This window comes from Equus przewalskii, chromosome 26 (genome assembly GCF_037783145.1).
Source record: "Equus przewalskii isolate Varuska chromosome 26, EquPr2, whole genome shotgun sequence".
Lineage (NCBI taxonomy): Eukaryota > Metazoa > Chordata > Mammalia > Perissodactyla > Equidae > Equus > Equus przewalskii.
Genome location: NC_091856.1, coordinates 26075246 through 26093876, shown reverse-complemented (window position 1 = coordinate 26093876; position 18631 = coordinate 26075246). Strand labels below are relative to the sequence as shown.

The following is an 18631-nucleotide window of genomic DNA, read 5'->3' as shown; positions in this document are numbered from 1 at the left end:
AATATCAAGTGTATTACAAAATTAAACACAAAAATAAAATCGTAAAACTGCCAGAGGAATATTTTTGTTATCTTGACAAAGGATAAGCTTGGCTGTACAAAATTTGTAAACTATAACAAAAATTAAATAAAAAGACTGAAAGCTGTAACTGCATAAAAATTTTAAATGCTTGTAGGACAAGGGATACTATGTGAAAAAGAAAAATTATTTAGGAAAGGATAGTTTCGTAGGTATGTTTTTAATAAACTCTTCTGATGACTCCTTAAAATGAGCAAAAACTAAACAGAGAAGAAAATGAAGTATAAAATAAAACAGGGAATGAAGAAAGAATGCTGCACCAAGATTCACCAAATTGCAGCTTTTCAGAGAGGAAAGGATGCTCACGTTGCATGTGCAGGATGGAGCAGGTCTTATATCCAATTAATAGGAAAAATAATGCTCATCATGGTGAAATTTTTCTCTACTGAGTATATTCCCCAGAGCTCCTTTCATATCTCGATTCCTCAGACTGTAGATAAAGGGATTTAACATGGGAGTCACCAGAGTGTACAATAAAGACACAATGACATCTTTGTCATTGGAGTTATTGGATGAGGGGAAAAAGTACAGTCCAATAATGGCTCCATAGTATAAAGACACCACAGAGAGGTGAGAGCCACATGTGGACAAGGCTTTGCAGATCCCCTTAGTAGAGGGGACTCTAAGAATGGTGCCACCAATGTGGCCATAAGAGACCAGGATACATATGAATGGCAGGGTAAGGACCACAGTTCCTACGATGAGGATAACCAATTTATTGACTGTTGTATCTGAACTGGACAGCTTAAGTAAGGTGGAGAGGTCACAAAAGAAGTGGGGGAGAGTGTTGTCTCCACAGAAAGAGAGACGGACCAGGAGGAGGGTGTGCAAAAGTGTACCGGTGCAGGATAGGACACAAGACACAGTCACTAGCAGAAAACAAATGTTTTGACTCATGATGGTTGTATAGTGGAGAGGGTGACAGATGGCCACATACCTGTCATAGGCCATTGATGTGAGAAGGAAGCTGTCAAGACCCCCAAAAAACAAGAAGAAGCACACCTGGGAAATGCACCCAGCATATGAGATGGACTGACTCTGTGTCTGCATATTCATGAGCATCTTTGGAGTTGTGACCGATGAGAAAGAGATATCAGTGAAGGCCAAGTGGCTGAGGAAGAAGTACATGGGAGCGTGGAGGCAAGAGTCCAGCCTGATGAGCAGAATGATAAGCAGGTTCCCCAGCACCGTGATCAGATACATGACCAGAAAAAGAGTATAGTATATGCCTTGGTTCTCTGTCCAGATAGGGAGCCCCAGGAGGATGAATTCAGACACACTGCTCTCATTATCCCTCCTCATGTTCTTCTCTTTTGCCAGAGATAAGAAAAAAAAATGAGAGATGGAAATGTGAAAGACTGGGAAATCATTGTGACTATCACAAAATGGAAACATGGTTTTGAATTAGTCAGTACAGGAATTTTAACCTGAATAGCTCAGTCTTTTTGTCCCACTAATGGGCTAAAATCCCATTAAAAACCTGATCTGACATCAGATTATTACACATCCACCTAGGAACCAAAAGAATCTCTTTTGAAGAAACCATGAAATATCAGAACAATCATGAGATCAGATCAGATTCAAACTTGAGGAGTCCAGAAATTCATGACAGAAATGTGAGATTAGGAAATTGTGGTTCAAGGCTAAGTCAGTAACCAGTTATTAGAAATTCTAGTAGAGACTCTCCAATTGGTCTGTTGGCCTTTCTTAACCTTCCTCACGCCCCTCACAAATTTTTAGCTAATGTTTTATTTCCATAGGTTGGATAAAGGAAGATAACCCAGTGAGCTGCTCTGGATCTTCCAGAAGTCAGAAATTGGAGACTTGGTGGAAACATATGTAACTGATCAAAGCAAAAGGATTAAGGACAAGAATCTATGTCAACAACATAAAAGATCTAGTGACATACCTTGTAACGTAGCCTTCAGTCCTTCATTTAAGAAAATTCTTTCCCACTCCTTAATGTTTTCAGTCTACCATCACTGTTTCTAAAAGAATTTTCATGGAACGTGGAGAAAAAAGTCTGCTTGTCTTCCAAATTCTCATCTTATTCCTTGAGTTCTGTGTGCCCATATATATATGGGCACACATTTGTTTACAACTCCTGAGCAATGAGCATGGGTTCTAACTTTACAAATCATGGAGAGGATTTTGGGGGGGGACAACACTCCACCCCCACCTACAAATTAGAGACAAACTGGAAATAATTGCCTCATTACCTTTGGTTCCCTTGAGGGAAGAGCTGTTGGTTGATAGCAAGCAACAGGAGAGTTCATGCTTGAAGGAATGATAATAATAACCACAAAGCAGCTACTAGGAACTTGGCGATTGACAAAGCTTTTTGTTTTCTCTGTTGACCTTGGGGAAAATTTGAGTCAGAGTCACAAGAAACCAAACTGGAGCCTGAATGTGTTAACAGAAGCCTCTTGTTTCTGAACCCCATGCTATTTCAAGAACACCAGGAACACTCTAATACTTTCACTTTCTGAATAAAAGATTGAGGGACTCTATATCTCGTCACCACAAATGGACCTGGGAAATGGACTACAGTTTCTATAGATCTTGGTCTTTTGCCCGAAGACTATGGAATCGCCATTGTCTTGGTGCAAGTTTTTCACAATACCATAGATTAACTTTTCAAGAAATGCTTTCCATTAAACCCCTTACAAAAACTGATTCCAAATTTTTTGCATACATCTCCAGCTCCATTTCTTTGAAGCCAAATAGAAGATGAATATCATGTGTGTTATTGGAGATGAAGATGTGTGAATATTCATGTGCTATTAATTTGTTCTGTTTAGTGTCAAATCAATTAATACTTGGAACTGCTGTTTGAATGACCAGTATTGTGAGGTATTTAGATTTCAGAAATGGATTCCAGATCCTATGGATCATGGTTGATAATCTGTTGCCCTAATTATAATGCTACAATTGACCTGCCTGTGTTCCTAAAAGTCGAGTCAACAAGATTTCCTTCTCAAACCAGAAGAACATCATTGGCACCTCCCTCTTTTCCTACAAGTGTGGAGATAAAAATAAAATCCATGACTCTTCAAGATTTCTTATTTGATTAAACAGTATGAGAAAAAGTGCTCTTTGAATTTAAGAAACTACATTACTACTTCCCCAGGTACCAGATACCATTTCCCAGAAGAACTTCATGTTTATCTTCTGCTATTCTAGTCCCAATCATCTTTCCAAAGACTATTCAAAACCTGCCCCCTGCAATAGCTTACAATTTAGTAACAAAAATACACTTACATATGCATACACACCAAAACTGAAAAGTAGGCAAAATGAGATTAATAGTTATGTCAGAGAAAAGAAACTCAAATGGGCTAATAATCATATAAAAAGATGGTCAAACTCAATAGTAATTAAGGAAAGACACGTAAAACTCCAGTGAGGTTCCATTTTATATTAATAGGTTAGAAAACTTATGTTAGAGGTTGCTCTTTTTTTACAATAATGTGTGTTAGTCCGAAGTCTTTTTCGTTTATAATAGAGAAACGATATGGCATTATATTTTGCACTTGAAAATGTTCGCTGACTTGGACTGTGTAATGCCAGTCTCAGGTATATATCCTAAAGAAGTTTTGCACGTGTAAAACTGGAGACACAAATAGGAAAATCCATAGCAACATTGTTCATAATAGCAGAAAAAAATTTAAAAGTCCAACAACTAAGTTATGGTATCTTTACATTAGGAATACTGTAGAGCAATTATATGCCATATCAGTGGATTATAGAAATGAAATATTCAGAGAAAAAATGCAAGACTCCAACAACATGACAAAATGCTTAAAGACTTTATATCTATGTGTATCATTATGGACTGATGATTACAACTCTCCAGAAGTCATATACTGAAACTCTAACTCCCAGTGTAGCTGTATTTGGAGATGGGAACTCTAAGAACATAATTAAAGTTAAATGAGATCATACTGATGGGCCCTGATTCAATAGAATTAATGTGCTTATAAGAAGAAATGCCAGAGAGCTAGCTCTCTCTTTCTGTGCACACACACCGAGAAAAGGCAGAGTGAGGACATAGTGAGAAGATGGCCATCTGCAAGCCAGGAAGCGAACTCTCACCAAAAACCAAATCTGCCGGAACCTTGATCTTGGACTTCTAGCCTCCATAACTGTGAGAAAATAAATTTCTGGGGTCTAAGCCACCCAGTTTATGGTATTTTGTTATGGCAGCAGAAGCCAACTTAAGACACCAGCAGAGCTGGTGGTACTGAATCTGACTCTAGGTCTGGAGCTAGCTCTGGCTCTGCACAGATTCTAGTTCTGGTGCTAATGCTGGAACTGGCACTGTAACTGGCTCTAGCTCTGTAGCTGGTAATAGATCGAGACCTGGAGCTGGCCCTAGAAATGGAAGAGGAGAAATGCTCACCAACATGAATGGCTTTCCATTGCATTTCCAACGATATTTTGAGACCATGTAACCATAACTTCTTTACTTTTAAGATTTCACCCACTATATTTAACATCCATTGGTGATTCTTACATGAAAAAATTATTGCAAACGTCATAGCCAAATGATGACTTTCTAATTCTGTCATATTTTCTACATTTATCTGTTGTATTGTCCTGTAAGAAGGAACTCTCCCTCAGCCCCTACTTGTTTGTTTTTTCATTGATTTATTTATATCATTAAGGACTCTTAGATTCTTATTTATTTGAGTCATGATCCTTTCCTGGTGTTATTCATTTTGAAGATCAAGTTATTCCAGGCTTGGCCAGTGGGAGCCCTTTCAAGCTGGCTGCATGTCCCCATGATTCATGGAACACTTTTCACTTTCAGGCTCAGCAAAATTTTCTTGGATGATCTTCTCATATCCTGGCCTCAGCCTGGAATAAGTCAGTTTTCTAAGTAACATTGGTCCCTTTATGAGGAGAATGGTAACGAACAAATTGGGTGTTATGTGTGTTCATTGCTTTCAAAGGTTCTAAATGATCTCAGAGGATGCAACTAGGAAATTATATAAAAGAAAAATGGAAAGTAGAAACTAGAAACTAATAAACTAAAGAAATTGTTACCCATAAGAAGTTGGTCAGGAGTGGAACAGAAAGCATGGGGGATGGGAACAGTATAGATATATAATATATAAATTTCAATATATTTATAGATGTATTAAAAACCATGAATTAATTTAATAGCTCCAATTCTAATTTGACACCATAGATTTTTTTTGCAGTCTCTGCTTTTCCATGTACATAGTGCCTTTCCCCTGATAATAAATTTTTAATGTATTAAAGTACATGGGGAATCCATTCTGGTTTGACCTTGATTTAACCTGAATTTTAATTGAACCAAAGAAGCCTGACTTACAGCCTGTCAAACATACACTGTACATCTGCTTTATTCATTACCCTTTATTAAAAAATGTACTCTAAGGATAAGAATTAATGCCTCTCTTCTTACAAATCCAGTGCTCTTTAAAGACAAGAATTAGTGTCTTCTTTACTATGACACCAGGATCATGTTGACCCACTGTGTACATGATAATATGTAAGGAATGTACCCCTGTTATGCTTGAAGTATTTATCTCTGTCTTGAAATGGTATATAATTGTGCTGAAAATCGTTCTTCTCCAGAGTGCTTTCCTCTATTGCAAAAGCTGCAACTCCCAGGCTATACTCCTCAATTTGGCTCTCATAAAACTCACTTCTGGGGCTGGCCCCGTGGCCGAGTGGTTAAGTTCGCGCGCTCCGCTGCAGGCGGCCCAGTGTTTCGTTGGTTCGAATCCTGGGCGCGGACATGACACTGCTCATCAAACCACGCTGAGGCAGCGTCCCACATACCACAACTAGAAGGACCCACAACGAAGAATATACAACTATGTACCGGGGGGGCTTTGGGGAAAAAAAGGAAAAAATAAAAAAAAAAATCTAAAAAAAAAAAAAAAACTCACTTCTTTTCTTTACTATATAATGATTATTATTTGCAATGATATTTCTTGGCAAGCCAGACAGGAGTTCAGAGAAACCCACCTGGAGCCTACTTTGAACTGGTACTTTGTAGAAGCAAAGGCCCATTGTACTCCTCCGGTTTTACTGCACTCTTCAGCTGTTTTGGTGAGTTCTTCCAAAATCTGGACCTCCTTATTTAAGTTGACAGTCCTGACTTTTATTTGAGGTATTTTCCATCTTAGTACTAAATACCTTAAGTGTACTTTTCATAGGTAAGGGGAACCTAGGGGAAATATGGAGTGAACTGGGTTGACTGAACTTTTAATTTGGCTTAAAGAATTTGAAAAGATTTATGCCTATAAAGTCTGAACAAATTGACAGCAAAAGGAGAGACTTAACTTGTTCAACTCCGATCGTTCCTGCCACAAGGAATTCTCAGGTGACTGAGAATCTGGTGGAAGTGTCTGAGGTCAATCCTCATGATATGCAGTGGTCCCATAGACAACTTCATCATGATCATTCACATTAAATAACTGACAGCTCATCCATGGGCATACACATAAGGATTAGTCATCCAGTGCTCCGATCCCCCGCAGTAGTTTTAGACTGATGGCAGGAGAAACTGAGACATCTAAGAGAGTGTTCACAGTCTTTCAGGAAGTGAAACAAGCAACACACTTTTGACCCACTAAACTGCCTGTAGGAGTTGTCAGGCTTTATATTAAAGTGAAACTAAAAGACAATGGAAAACCATGCTTCTAAAGCCAAAAAGCTCCTGGATGGGACTCTGGGTGGCTTTCAGTAAAGTACATATGGAGTCATTACTTGCAAAATACTTAGCAAAATGGGAAAAACTAATAAAATATAACTAAAGTCTTAGATGGCCAAAATGGGGAACCCCTACTCTGAATCCTCTTTAGTAAACACGCTTCCTTCAGGTACTCCAGATGCATATATGTATAAGAAATATGGAGAGGATAGTTGTATATGGCTGGATCTTTGGATCAAGATAACCTAGGATAATTTAAAATTACAGTGGCCACTTCAAGACTCCTTTCAGGTTCAAAAATTCATCTTTTTGAACACTAGTTTTGAGAACTTTGGACCAAACAGATTAAAGGTAATCTTTAATCTCTAAAGAGTCAAGAGTACAACCTTCTGGCACACCTACTCAAAAGCTAATTATCCCAGAAGCTGCAAATATTTTAAAAGAACACAAAATTCTTTCAAAGCTTGTTCCTTGTCCTGAGAACTTGGCTTGATAACTGTCAGGTTGAGGGCCCCAAAACATGGTTGGACGAAAATGTGGATGGTACCCCACTTGTGGTCTGATATAGTTAGACAGAAATGTTAGTTGAACTCCGTTTGTGGCTAGGCTTCTACCAAACTACCACCAACCTCAAGGGAATTACATTAGAAGGAATGTTCCAGTTATATAACATCATTTAAGAACTGCACTTAAATGTAAAATCTTCAAAAATCCAAAATAGCCTTATTGAAAGTTTTGTAGCAAAAACTAATTAAAAATTAAGATATCAGAGGTACCTAAAAGAAAAGACTACACAAAACTCTGTTAAGTTAATGGCTTTATATTTATATACATCCTTATATCTGCTTGTGAAGGAGAGCCCCACATGAGTTCCTCCCAAAGTTAACAAGACTCTGAGAGAATTTCTGGGAAATTGCTACATTATTCCCTTAAACAATCAAGGGGAAACTAAATTAAAATTAATAGAGTTGTTTAATACTGCCAGAAATATTTACTGTTGGTCTTGCTTGAAACCTGACAAGATATTTGAAAGGATTTTGCCACTTATCAGGTATTTGGCCAAATTGGTAGCTAATATTCAGAGCCTGATAGGAAAATTTCTATAAGCCTTCTTCCCCAAGTTATAATAAACTATCTACCCAGGAAGAATGAAGAAAATTAAGGGTAATATAGTTGGACAACTAGATCAAGCTATGATGTCATTTAAGTTACAATCCAATTTCTGAGGAATTGAGATCAACTGTCGTTATCTTACAAATCTTCGCAAAACTGGAAATGCAGTGTTAGAGGTGGTTCAGACTCCACTCATTCCCTTTCACCAATCCCAAAAACCTCCCCTATTTATCTCAACAAGCTTTTAACCTCTCCAGGAACTGTTATCTAGACCATCATCAATTCCTCAGCAATAACCTTAGTTTATTCCACCTGCCAGAATCACAGTTTGGATCCAACTATTCTTTTATAGATTAGTAAGTTTTGTATTGCATCTGATTCACAGCAAAATTTTAACAAAAACTATTTAAGATCTCTGCTTGTGGTTGTCTATATATCTATGTATGTCTATATATGTGTGTTATACATGTGAATTTTTCTACTTCCAGATGGTATAATTTCTCAAAGACTTTGATTATGGTATATGTACTTAAAAATGACTTTAAAAACTTTTGATTACTTGAAACCTTACAGTTTTGCTAAATTAAATGATAGAAATTTATTAAATATCTATGTCATTTCCATATAATATAAAATATTAGATACTAATTACTAAACATAGATTTATCTACCTTTGGGTTCTTTTACAAAGAAACTAGAAAAATGCTTGGTTTATTAATAAATATGTTTTGTGACATGCTTAAAAATTTTCCATGAAAAAGCATGTTTCTAGAAAATATGTATAAGTCTGCCAATCACCAGGATCTTAGTGTAAAAAGTAACAGAAACATCTCTGTGTGCAAGGAAAGTAAGACATATGTTTTTGGTAAAGAAGGTATAAGGAATGGAGAATTTCTTAACAAAACAAATAGTTGTTTTGTTAACAAAGTAAATTTTCTTAAAGTACTAGGATGAAGGGAAGGCATGGAAGAAATTCTGAATGTAAAGAAGAAACTTACAGAAGTTTTGTGGAAGAGAAACCCTTATGAAAGTGTTTACTGCATGGTCAAGTTGGCTACAATGAAAATGAATTTCAATAAAGAAATCAGTTGCAATATCAAAAATAAGCTGGTACAAAAATTAGACTTTGGTTTCTTTAACTTAAAAGGATAATTTTATTGGTGGTTACCATAGGAGAAGCGGGGGAGAGGGGAGGACAAAAGGGGTGATTAGGCTCACATGTGTGGTGATGGACTATAATTAGTTTTTGGGTGGTGAACATAAGGTAATCTACACAGTATTCGAAATATATTACAATTGTACATCTGAAAGCTATAAATGTTATAATCCAGTATTACAGCAATAAAAAAAATAAAATAAGCTGTAAAACAAAACACAATAAAAAAATAAAAACTCTTAAAAAATAAATAAGAGGATAATTTTCTTGGACTTTTAGTCTGCTCTTGGTAAATAGATCATGAAAGATTTTCTTCTTTACTTTTGAGTAGTATACCAAAAATTATTTTATGTTTTATCAAAATAAATTTCCTGCATTGTTTTTATCAACTCTTTACTCATAAGAACTAAGGAATTTCTTCCAACTATTTAAATTTCTGTATTTGCCAAAAATCTTTACTTTTCACCATGGATAAATGGATAAATGAGTATTATTTTATTGTGACCTATGGTCCCGTTTGACCAAGTGTTCTAAAATCTTTTGATATTTTTTACAAACTCCCCAAAATTCAAATTCAAAATAAAGTCTTTCCTGTGACCTAAAAGTGACTTTGAGAATTTCCATAGGCCCATGTGACTTCTCACAGAACGTATTCTTTCTTTCTATAAAGAGGGAGATACTGAACTAATTAGGCTTCTTTAGCATGTTAAAAAATATGAGAAACATTGTCAAACAGATGATGTTAAACCTTCTCTGGTTATATTGTGTGAGCAAATGTCATTAATATAAGTATTTTAATAATTATATAACATTCCTAAAATTCTGATCTGTCCTCTTTATCAGTCATAATTCTGCTTATTATCTTAAAATTTTATGTCACAGAAATAACCAAATTTCCTTCTCAATTCCATTATATTGTTATGTCTCTTGCCATCTATAGACAGTTATTGTTTTAACCTGATAGCTTTGCAAACATGTTTCATCTTCAGAAAGATTCATGTCAAGGCCTCTGACACTCGAGAAATCATGTTTCTGATAAACTTTTGGATCATAAAACTGAACTAGGTAAGATATTACAGAACTCCAATGGAGAAACTGATGGTTACATAAAACTGCTAATGAAAGATCAAGATCAAATACCAATTACATAGGACTATATAAACCAAGCAGATTGGTCTAACATTTTATTTTTCCAGATTTAAAGAAATTTTTTTCTCTTAAGCTATCAACAATTTGGTAAGATATACCTTTGTGAACAAATATGAAACATTTACTTTTTCTCCCTACCAGATCCATCAAGAATTCAGAAATTCTCACTGAATATTCTTATTTTCAGGTATATAAATAATCAGGCCAAGTTTGTAATATAAACAAATTAGTTTTACTGTGACTATCTTTGGTAAAAATGAGAGTAATTGTGGAGAGAAAGTTATGTTGCATCTTTGTAGATTTTGGATTCTAGTCCTGTTAATTGTCCTTGGCATTTTGTTATATACCTTTAGGCTATACTCCCCGGAACTAAGGAAATGCCTTTGGTCTCCCTGACTGCTTGCAGTGCCCTTTTTGGAAAACATGAACTGATCCCACTTGGGATGGTCACAGGCATATCAGTGTCTGTTGGTGCATAACGTTCTGCTGATCCGTTGTTGTCTTATGCTAGTATAACCAACTACTGTGAGTCTCTATTGTCTTATACTCAAGTCTATTATCAACAGGATAAAGAAGCTTTCCTGGATTCCAATTTAAGGATCTTGTAATTCACATAAGTGTTCAATCGTGGCTTTAGTACTTAAACTTACACCTATGATGTCGTTCAAGTAGTAGGAGAAAGGAGCACTTTAAATTCTACCAGAATTCTCTCTGTTGGGGGAAGATGGGCCTTACTGTCAAATAATTCTTACTGGAACCCCATATCAACTGAAATCTGCAAATTCCATCAAGGTTATGGCCATGCACCAAACAGCAGTGGAGACCCAAATTTTCTTCTAATTGGCCTATAACAATCACTCCCATGCAAACAAATATGTGGTATATGGGTAATGGGAAATTTTGTTGGGAAAGTTTACAAAATACCTCTGTCATAATCTCTGATCAATATTGTAATCAAAGTATTTTCTTATCGTAATTTTACTACTATGTGGTGTAATACCAGATTTGCTGGTCAAATAGAACTTCCTAAGATATGAAGACCTGTTCACATATTGATATTGATGATCAAATGTTTGGGAAATTAGAACTACATCTACCACACAATGTAATTTCAATGGAATCTAACTGGCCTGGAAACTCATTACAAGTGACAACTGAAGATCTTGTTACTATATTAAACCAGTCTACCCAAACTTATCATAAAGTGCACATAGCAGTGGACAAAGGAGGGAAATTAATACTTAAATTAGTATAAAGTTACCAAAATACTTGTAACAGGTTCTTTGGCTTCTCGTCTCTAAATCTGTGCCTAATTCACACTAGCTACTTCAAATATTATGATTGGTTTCTTACTATATCTGTTTATTAATGTTGTGAACATTGTAATCACAAAAGGTTATACAAAAGCACACATACAATGTTTGCATGACAATTCAACCTAATTGAAAATATATATACCATATAAAATTACTTCCCCTGTCAGTGTGTACCTCTATGATTGTCAATCATATTCATCTATTGCCCACCAGTATGGATTACTGACTAGGCCAGTTGAAGTAAAGCCCAGCTCCAAGGGACATGATTTGCCCAGGTCAGGAAGTAAGCACCCTAGTATCTAGGGACAATATTTTGATCATCAATGCTTTCTATTGTAAGATTAATCATCAAAAGGGGGAAGAAGTATGGAAATTTTTATATATTAATGTATATGGGGAAACCATTCTGGTTTGAGCTTGATTTGGCCTGAATTTTATTTGAACCAAAGAAGGCTGACTTATGGCCTGTCAAACATACACTGTCATCTGTTTTAATCATTACCCTGAGGTAATGAATGTACTCTTTGAAGATAATAATTAATGCCTGGCTTCGTAAGATGCCAGTACTTTTTAAAGATAAGAATTAATGGCTCCCTTCTTATCGTGCCAGAGTTATATTGACCCACTGGGTACATGCTAATCTGTAATGAATATTTCCTTGAACACTTGAAGGAATGTACCCCTGTCATGCTTGATGTATGTATCTTTGTTTGGAATGGGTATATATCTCTGCTGAGAATTGCTCTTCTCCAGAGAACTTTTTTCCCTTGTGAAGGCTGCAACTCCCAGGCCATAGTCCTCAGTTTGGCTCAAATGAAAATCTCCTTTCCTTTACTCTAGGATGGTTATTGATTATTTTTGTTGACACCCTGATAGTGAGCAGTTATTTCTTTTTCCACAATATGTTTACTTATTTGCCAAATCTTTGAATACGTGTTAAGTAATTTCAGAATCTCGAACTCATCACTGTTAAGGAAAAACTAATTACAGCTCAAACATATTCTTTACAGTTTTTTATCTTTATTGTGGGATTATATAAACAAAATTCTTTGTTCAAGAATTACTTGGGTTAGTTATTTTATTTTCCCCTTTACTCTAATTATGGGATTAATTTGAAACATATTTATGTGTATTTTCTTTCTTTTATTCTATTTTGCTTTATTATTCACCCTCTTTATTTATTTTAGTAGGTAAAAGATAACATAGTTAAAAGTATATGAATAAATATATTCATCTTCCCATCTTTTCTATCCGATTCACATCCACCTTTTGTAGGGAAATAATCTCTTTAGTTTCTGATTTATACTGCTTGTGTTCCTTTTTGCTCAAATGGGAAGATACCTGTATATTTTATTTCCCTTTCAGTTTCACACAGAAAGTAGCACGCTATACATGCTTTTTTACACTTTTTTTTCCATTTAACAATGTAACCTGGAAATACTTCCATATTGATTCATAGATATATTTGTCATTATTTTTTCACAACTGCAAAGTACTCAGTTGCTCTGATGTTCCACAGAATTTCCTTGTAGAGTCTTTGAAAGAGATAATGGTAATGGATATACTAAATGCCCCTGAATTATATATCTGAAAAGATTAAAACATTAAATTTCGTGTTTTGCATATATACTACAATAAAAATTTTAAGAGAAAGTAAGAAGTAATCTCAACATAATGCTCAGAAAATAATTATAAAATAATAATATTGATTACTAAGTTAATAGTGGGGGAATGGAATAGCAAAATATATATTCAACTAATTGAAAAGGATAAAGAGAAGAGAGAATAAATATGAAACAGATGTCTCAAATAAAAAAGATATAGTAGTATGGAAAATACAAATTCAAATATATCATGATGGCATTAAATGTCAATAGATCAAATTCTCCAGAAGTATGATGATTGTCATTCTGCTTAAACAAGAGAAAAACCCAGCTTTCCACTGTAAACAACAGACACCTGACAGCTATAAGGACATAGAAAAGTCTTAAAAAAATACCATGTAAACACCAACCAAAAGAAAGCTGGTATATCTATACTAATATGAGAAGAAGTAGATGAGATGTTAAGAGCCATTGCTAGAGATGAAGAAGAAGATCTCCTAATTGTAAATGCAGTGGTTTATTGTTAAATGTATAAAAAGTGACTCTCTCTCTTTCTCAGCCACTTTTTTATGAAGCCCTGCTTTGGAGCATTTGCCAATTTACGTGGCATAATTATTCCCATTATGGCTGATTTCAATCTTTCAAAATTATGTCATTGAATGTGGAGCTGGGACGAAATTGTACAATCAGCTTGAACACAATGCAAGCCAGATTCAGCACACCACTACATAAAACAATCAGTCTACCAGGAACAGATTGTAATGCTAAATCTGTGTCCTCAGTAGCATAGTATAAAAAAATACATAAGCAAAAGCTGTCATATCTAAAAGGAGAAAAAGACAAATCTACAAACTAATTAGTATTAAAGAATATTTAACAATCCAAGTAGCAAACTTGGCCTAGTTAACAGATTAACAGCACTATACACGACAGCAGAATATATATTCCTTTAAAGTCACATGAAGTTGTCAGCCATACAAAAATATTAGGAGATACATCTCACTGTGCTCATGATGCAATAAAGTTTAGTGAATATCACTTAAAGAAATTAGCCCTATTGACAAACATTTCCAGAGCCTCTTTTATATCTCTGTTCCTCAGGCTGTAGATAAAGGGGTTCAGCATGGGAGTAACTACTGTGTACATAACCGAAGCAATTATGTCTTTGTCATTGGAGCCCCATGATGAAGAGAAAAAATAAACACCTGAAATGGTCCCATAGTATAAAGATACCACGAAGAGATGGGAGCCACAGGTAGAAAAGGCTTTAAACAGTCTTTTGTTGGAGGGGACCCTCAGGACAGTGGTCCCTATACAAATATATGAACCCAAGATACTAATCAAAGGCAAGATGACAACCATTGCTGCCTCAGTGAAGATGACCAGCTCATTGAGGGAGATGTCTGAACAGCTCAACTTCAGGAGTACAGTGAGATCACAGAAGAAGTGGGGGATGGAATTGTCAGCACAGAAGGACAGCTGGACCAAGAGGAGGGTGTTCAACAGGGCATGTGCACAACTGAAGAACCAGGACCCAGCTACTAAGGATATACACAGCTCTTGCCTCATCATGGTGGTGTAGTGGAGTGGGTGACAGATGGCCACATACCTGTCATATGCCATCACTGCAAGAAGGAAATTGTCAAGACAACCAAAAACTATGAAAAAATACAACTGAGAAATGCACCCCATATAGGAGATGGATTGTCGCTGAGCCTGCATGTTCATGAGTATCTTTGGAACTGCGACAGATGAAAGGGAAATGTCAGAGAAGGCCAAGTGGCTGAGGAAGAAGTACATGGGAGTGTGGAGGTGAGAGTTGAGCCTGATGAGGAGGATGATGAGCAGGTTCCCCAGCACTGTGGTCAGGTACATGCCCAGGAACAGGGCAAAGAACAAGCTCTGCTGCTCCGGTGGGAAGAGGAGCCCCAGGAGGAGGAACTCAGACACACTGCTCTGGTTCTCAGGCCTCATGTGTTCTTCTATATCCTGAGGAAGAAGAAGGTTTGGGAATCTCAGGACCCTACAAAGGATGATCAAGACCACCATATTACATACTATAATTCTCTGGAAAAACAATGAATTTTTAAATATATTTCTATTAATTTCTCACACCTGCGGATACATGCTTCCTTGTCTATCCTAATCCGGCTCCAGGAAATCATCAAGCCCAAAAGCAGTCAGGAAAACCTCACGGCACAGAAGCAAGAGAGTGACCTCAGCTTCACTGAACCACCATTTATTGGACATTGAGTCTGAACAAGGACTGAGAATTCAGCAGTGAACAGAAAAGGCAGGGTCCCTGCTCTCTGTGAGTATAGACCTTGATGAGCATAGAGGGATAATTCACTACACCAAGACAGAAAAATGATAATAATTCACTGTGGCAGAAATAGTAAACGAGCCTCCGCAAACTGGTATCAGTTATTTCTGCCTTAAAGTAACGTGAGACTCCAGTGCTGAGGCAGCCTTGTTGGAGCATTGTCACACTCCTCCTGTGAACCTGGCTCTGTCCTTTTGACCCACAGTTGTTACCTCATGGTCACTCTAGAATTGAATGGTTGTCTAAAGCCGCTTGATTCCAGGATAGCTTTCATACTGGAAAAGTTCACAAATTCTTTCAAAGAATGGTGAACATTTTTGGTGAACATTTGAATACTAGGCTAAGAACTTTACCTACACTTCGTAATTAAATCGACATAACCAGCCTTTTATTCCCAGATTTTTAAAAATCTTTCCAGCTGCACTAAGAAGGAATGTTCTTTCACCTATTTTAGCTCTTTGGAAATAGAAATATAAACTATATAAATACCATATACATGAAAAGTAAATGTATTGTCATTTTCTGTAGCTTAAAAATTATAGCATGTTGACTACTTTATGCACTTCTATCTAATATGAGTGGGTGATCATATCCCGTGCTCTCAACCACTACACATGGAAACTTCCCCCATCATCAGTTAGGAGTGCCAGACACCCTGTGTTGCTTCATGGCTGCAAAGAAGCCAAAGTAGTTCAAAATTTTCTTAGTTCCCTGTCTGGATAGTTCCCTTCATTTACATTGATTTATTTTCCAATTGACAAAACACTCTCACATTTGTTATCATTTATTCAAACAGTAAATATTGCAAAAGGCCTGTATGTTTCATGAGAGAAGTGTAATTCTTTCCATTTTATAGATTGAAGAGTGAGGCCAAGAAGTTAAGTGATTTTCCCAAGGTCTCCCTGCCATTTGGTGGGGGTTCTGCACTCTAACTTCACACATCATAACGCTAATGTATCTTTGCCTGGGACATTAAGTGAAGAGTTAAAACACTTTGAGTGACTCAGTCACACTCAGGTATATGAAAATCCTAGCAGATCCATTTCAGAGACAGGGAGTTGCTTGGAGCTTTGGATATTGCAGTCAACAGTGATGCAGAGGAAGGTACTTAAGAAAATATTTGAGTCAGGGGGGAAAATAAGAAGAACCAAACACACATATAAATCACACACACTGCTAATTTGAGTATTCCAGTCACATGTGACCAGTTCCCATTTTAGAGGAAGGAGAACCAGTATGTGGTTCAGTTCATAAACACTGTATACAAACATACAAGTCATAAATAATATGTAAAGTGAGACATACACAGCACACAATACACAACAAAACACTTGACACATAACACACCTGGTAAACACTCATCACATATGCATAACTCATCACTATACACATCCACCAAAAAAAAACATAAGGACCCACACAATGCAAAAATCTCACAATAAATACAAACAAACAACACACATGCACACCCAACTACACACTTACTACAACTACCAGCAGCACACACACTCATTACTTAGAGGTGAGCTTTGGACCCTTCTGACCCATATGCTTCCTGGGGGAGGGCAGCCAGCATAGGGCAGTGAAGCCTATTTACACAGGCATATCAGTCAACCACCAACAACCCATGCACGTGGAAACATATGCATGGTAATATACATACAGATAAAAGCAAACAATACATATTTCTTCTCTCACAAATGAGTGTGCCATCCACAAACACAGCTCACACAGACACTAGCACACACTGATGAGCAGAGGTTTGGGCCCTCTTTGACATGGATGTCTTGTTGAGGTCAGGCATCTTTTTCTCCAGCAGCAGAGTGAACAATCTCATACACAACGCTGAGCTCTCATCTGCTCAGCACAGACACCCGCCTAGTGAGGGAAATATCCTCATCATAAGATTAGGAGGCATATATTAAAGATCACAGGCATGAATCAGGAGTCCATTAATCATATGTTTGGAGGATGATAACTCAGTCTACATTCAGTAAAACAGAGCCCAGATTGAGTCTAACTCAGGAAAATATTGAGGCTATGAGTCAGATACAAAATACACACACACATGCAACTATCAACAACACCAACACAACCATACACACACACAAACACACACGAGCACAGAGATAATCATACACAAACCCACAAGCATAGAAGGAGGTCCGTCACTAAGTGTAGATTTCCAGTCCCTCTGACCTGTTTTCTTTGTTAGTGACCTCAGACTCTTTCTGCTTAGACTGTTGCCAAAACCTTCAGTTCTCTTCAGGAGACTTGGTACCTAGATGAAAAGAAAAAAATATCTGTGGCCTCAGCACTTCTACAGATTTTCATGTTCCTTAGCCAACTTCAGAGCAATGAGCAAAAAGATGACAGTTTAAGTATCAACAAGAGGACAGAAACAAAAATCCCTGGGCTTCTGGGTCAGGGAGGAGCCATTGTAGGATAACTGGCCAATTTCTTACTGCCCTTTGGAGAGTTGCACATCCACAAGCCAGAGGGGACTGGAGTCCCAGGGAATGATGCCTCAGCTGCCAGCAATGCTTTTCTTCTTGGGCATGGTTCCAGCTGTGACAAAGAATTTTTTTTTAAATAGTTGTAATAATGGTTTGCTTACAAACGTATTGGCAAGTTTAAAGGAAACTATTAAGGGATGGTGAGGCACCTAGGTCCAGCAGCAGTGGGAAACAGGTGCAAGGAGAGAGAGAGTGGTTATGAGAACCTGGCGAGACATGTAGCGGTAGGAGAGGACCCCTGGACAGGAATGTGCACAGCCACTCTCAACACAAGGTCCAGCAGGGAGGAAAACAGAATAAATGCTCCAACCTCTCTCTCCTTCTGCATCTTTTGCTTGTGTTTCCATTGGTCAAATCCAAAGGGCCTGGGAGTCCAGTTGGTAAAGTCCATAAAGTTCAGATTGCTGAGACAAAGTAGGCTGGATAAAGCTGGAGAATGAACATGAAGAGGCAAATGGAAACTTTCTAGCACAGAATAGATAACATTTTCTAATTACTCATTTGTGTACCAATTTGTGGATGGCAAATATGCCAATATGTTTTATTCTACAGACATACTTCTTTTCTCAGTGCAAAATTTCCTCTACGGTTTCATTCTAGAGACTGTAAACTCTTACAGAGCAGGGATGACATTTTATGGAATTCCTTTCCTGTGTCATGCCGATGGGTCAGCCGTTCATAGTCT

At 37.0% G+C, this 18631-nt stretch overlaps 2 protein-coding genes across 2 annotated transcripts; both read right to left on the bottom strand.

Moving 5' to 3' along the window:
• Positions 1–420: 420 nt before the first annotated feature.
• On the bottom strand, positions 421–1473 carry LOC103556009 (olfactory receptor 1J21-like). Its single transcript, XM_008527868.2, has one exon. The coding sequence runs from the start codon at positions 1471–1473 to the stop codon at positions 421–423; it is 1053 nt and encodes a 350-aa protein (XP_008526090.2).
• Positions 1474–14142: 12669 nt separating this feature from the next.
• LOC103555367 (olfactory receptor 1J4-like) lies at positions 14143–15156 on the bottom strand. Its single transcript, XM_008526846.2, has one exon. It carries the CDS (start codon positions 15154–15156, stop codon positions 14143–14145), a length of 1014 nt encoding a protein of 337 aa, XP_008525068.2.
• Between the last annotated feature and the right edge of the window lie 3475 nt (positions 15157–18631).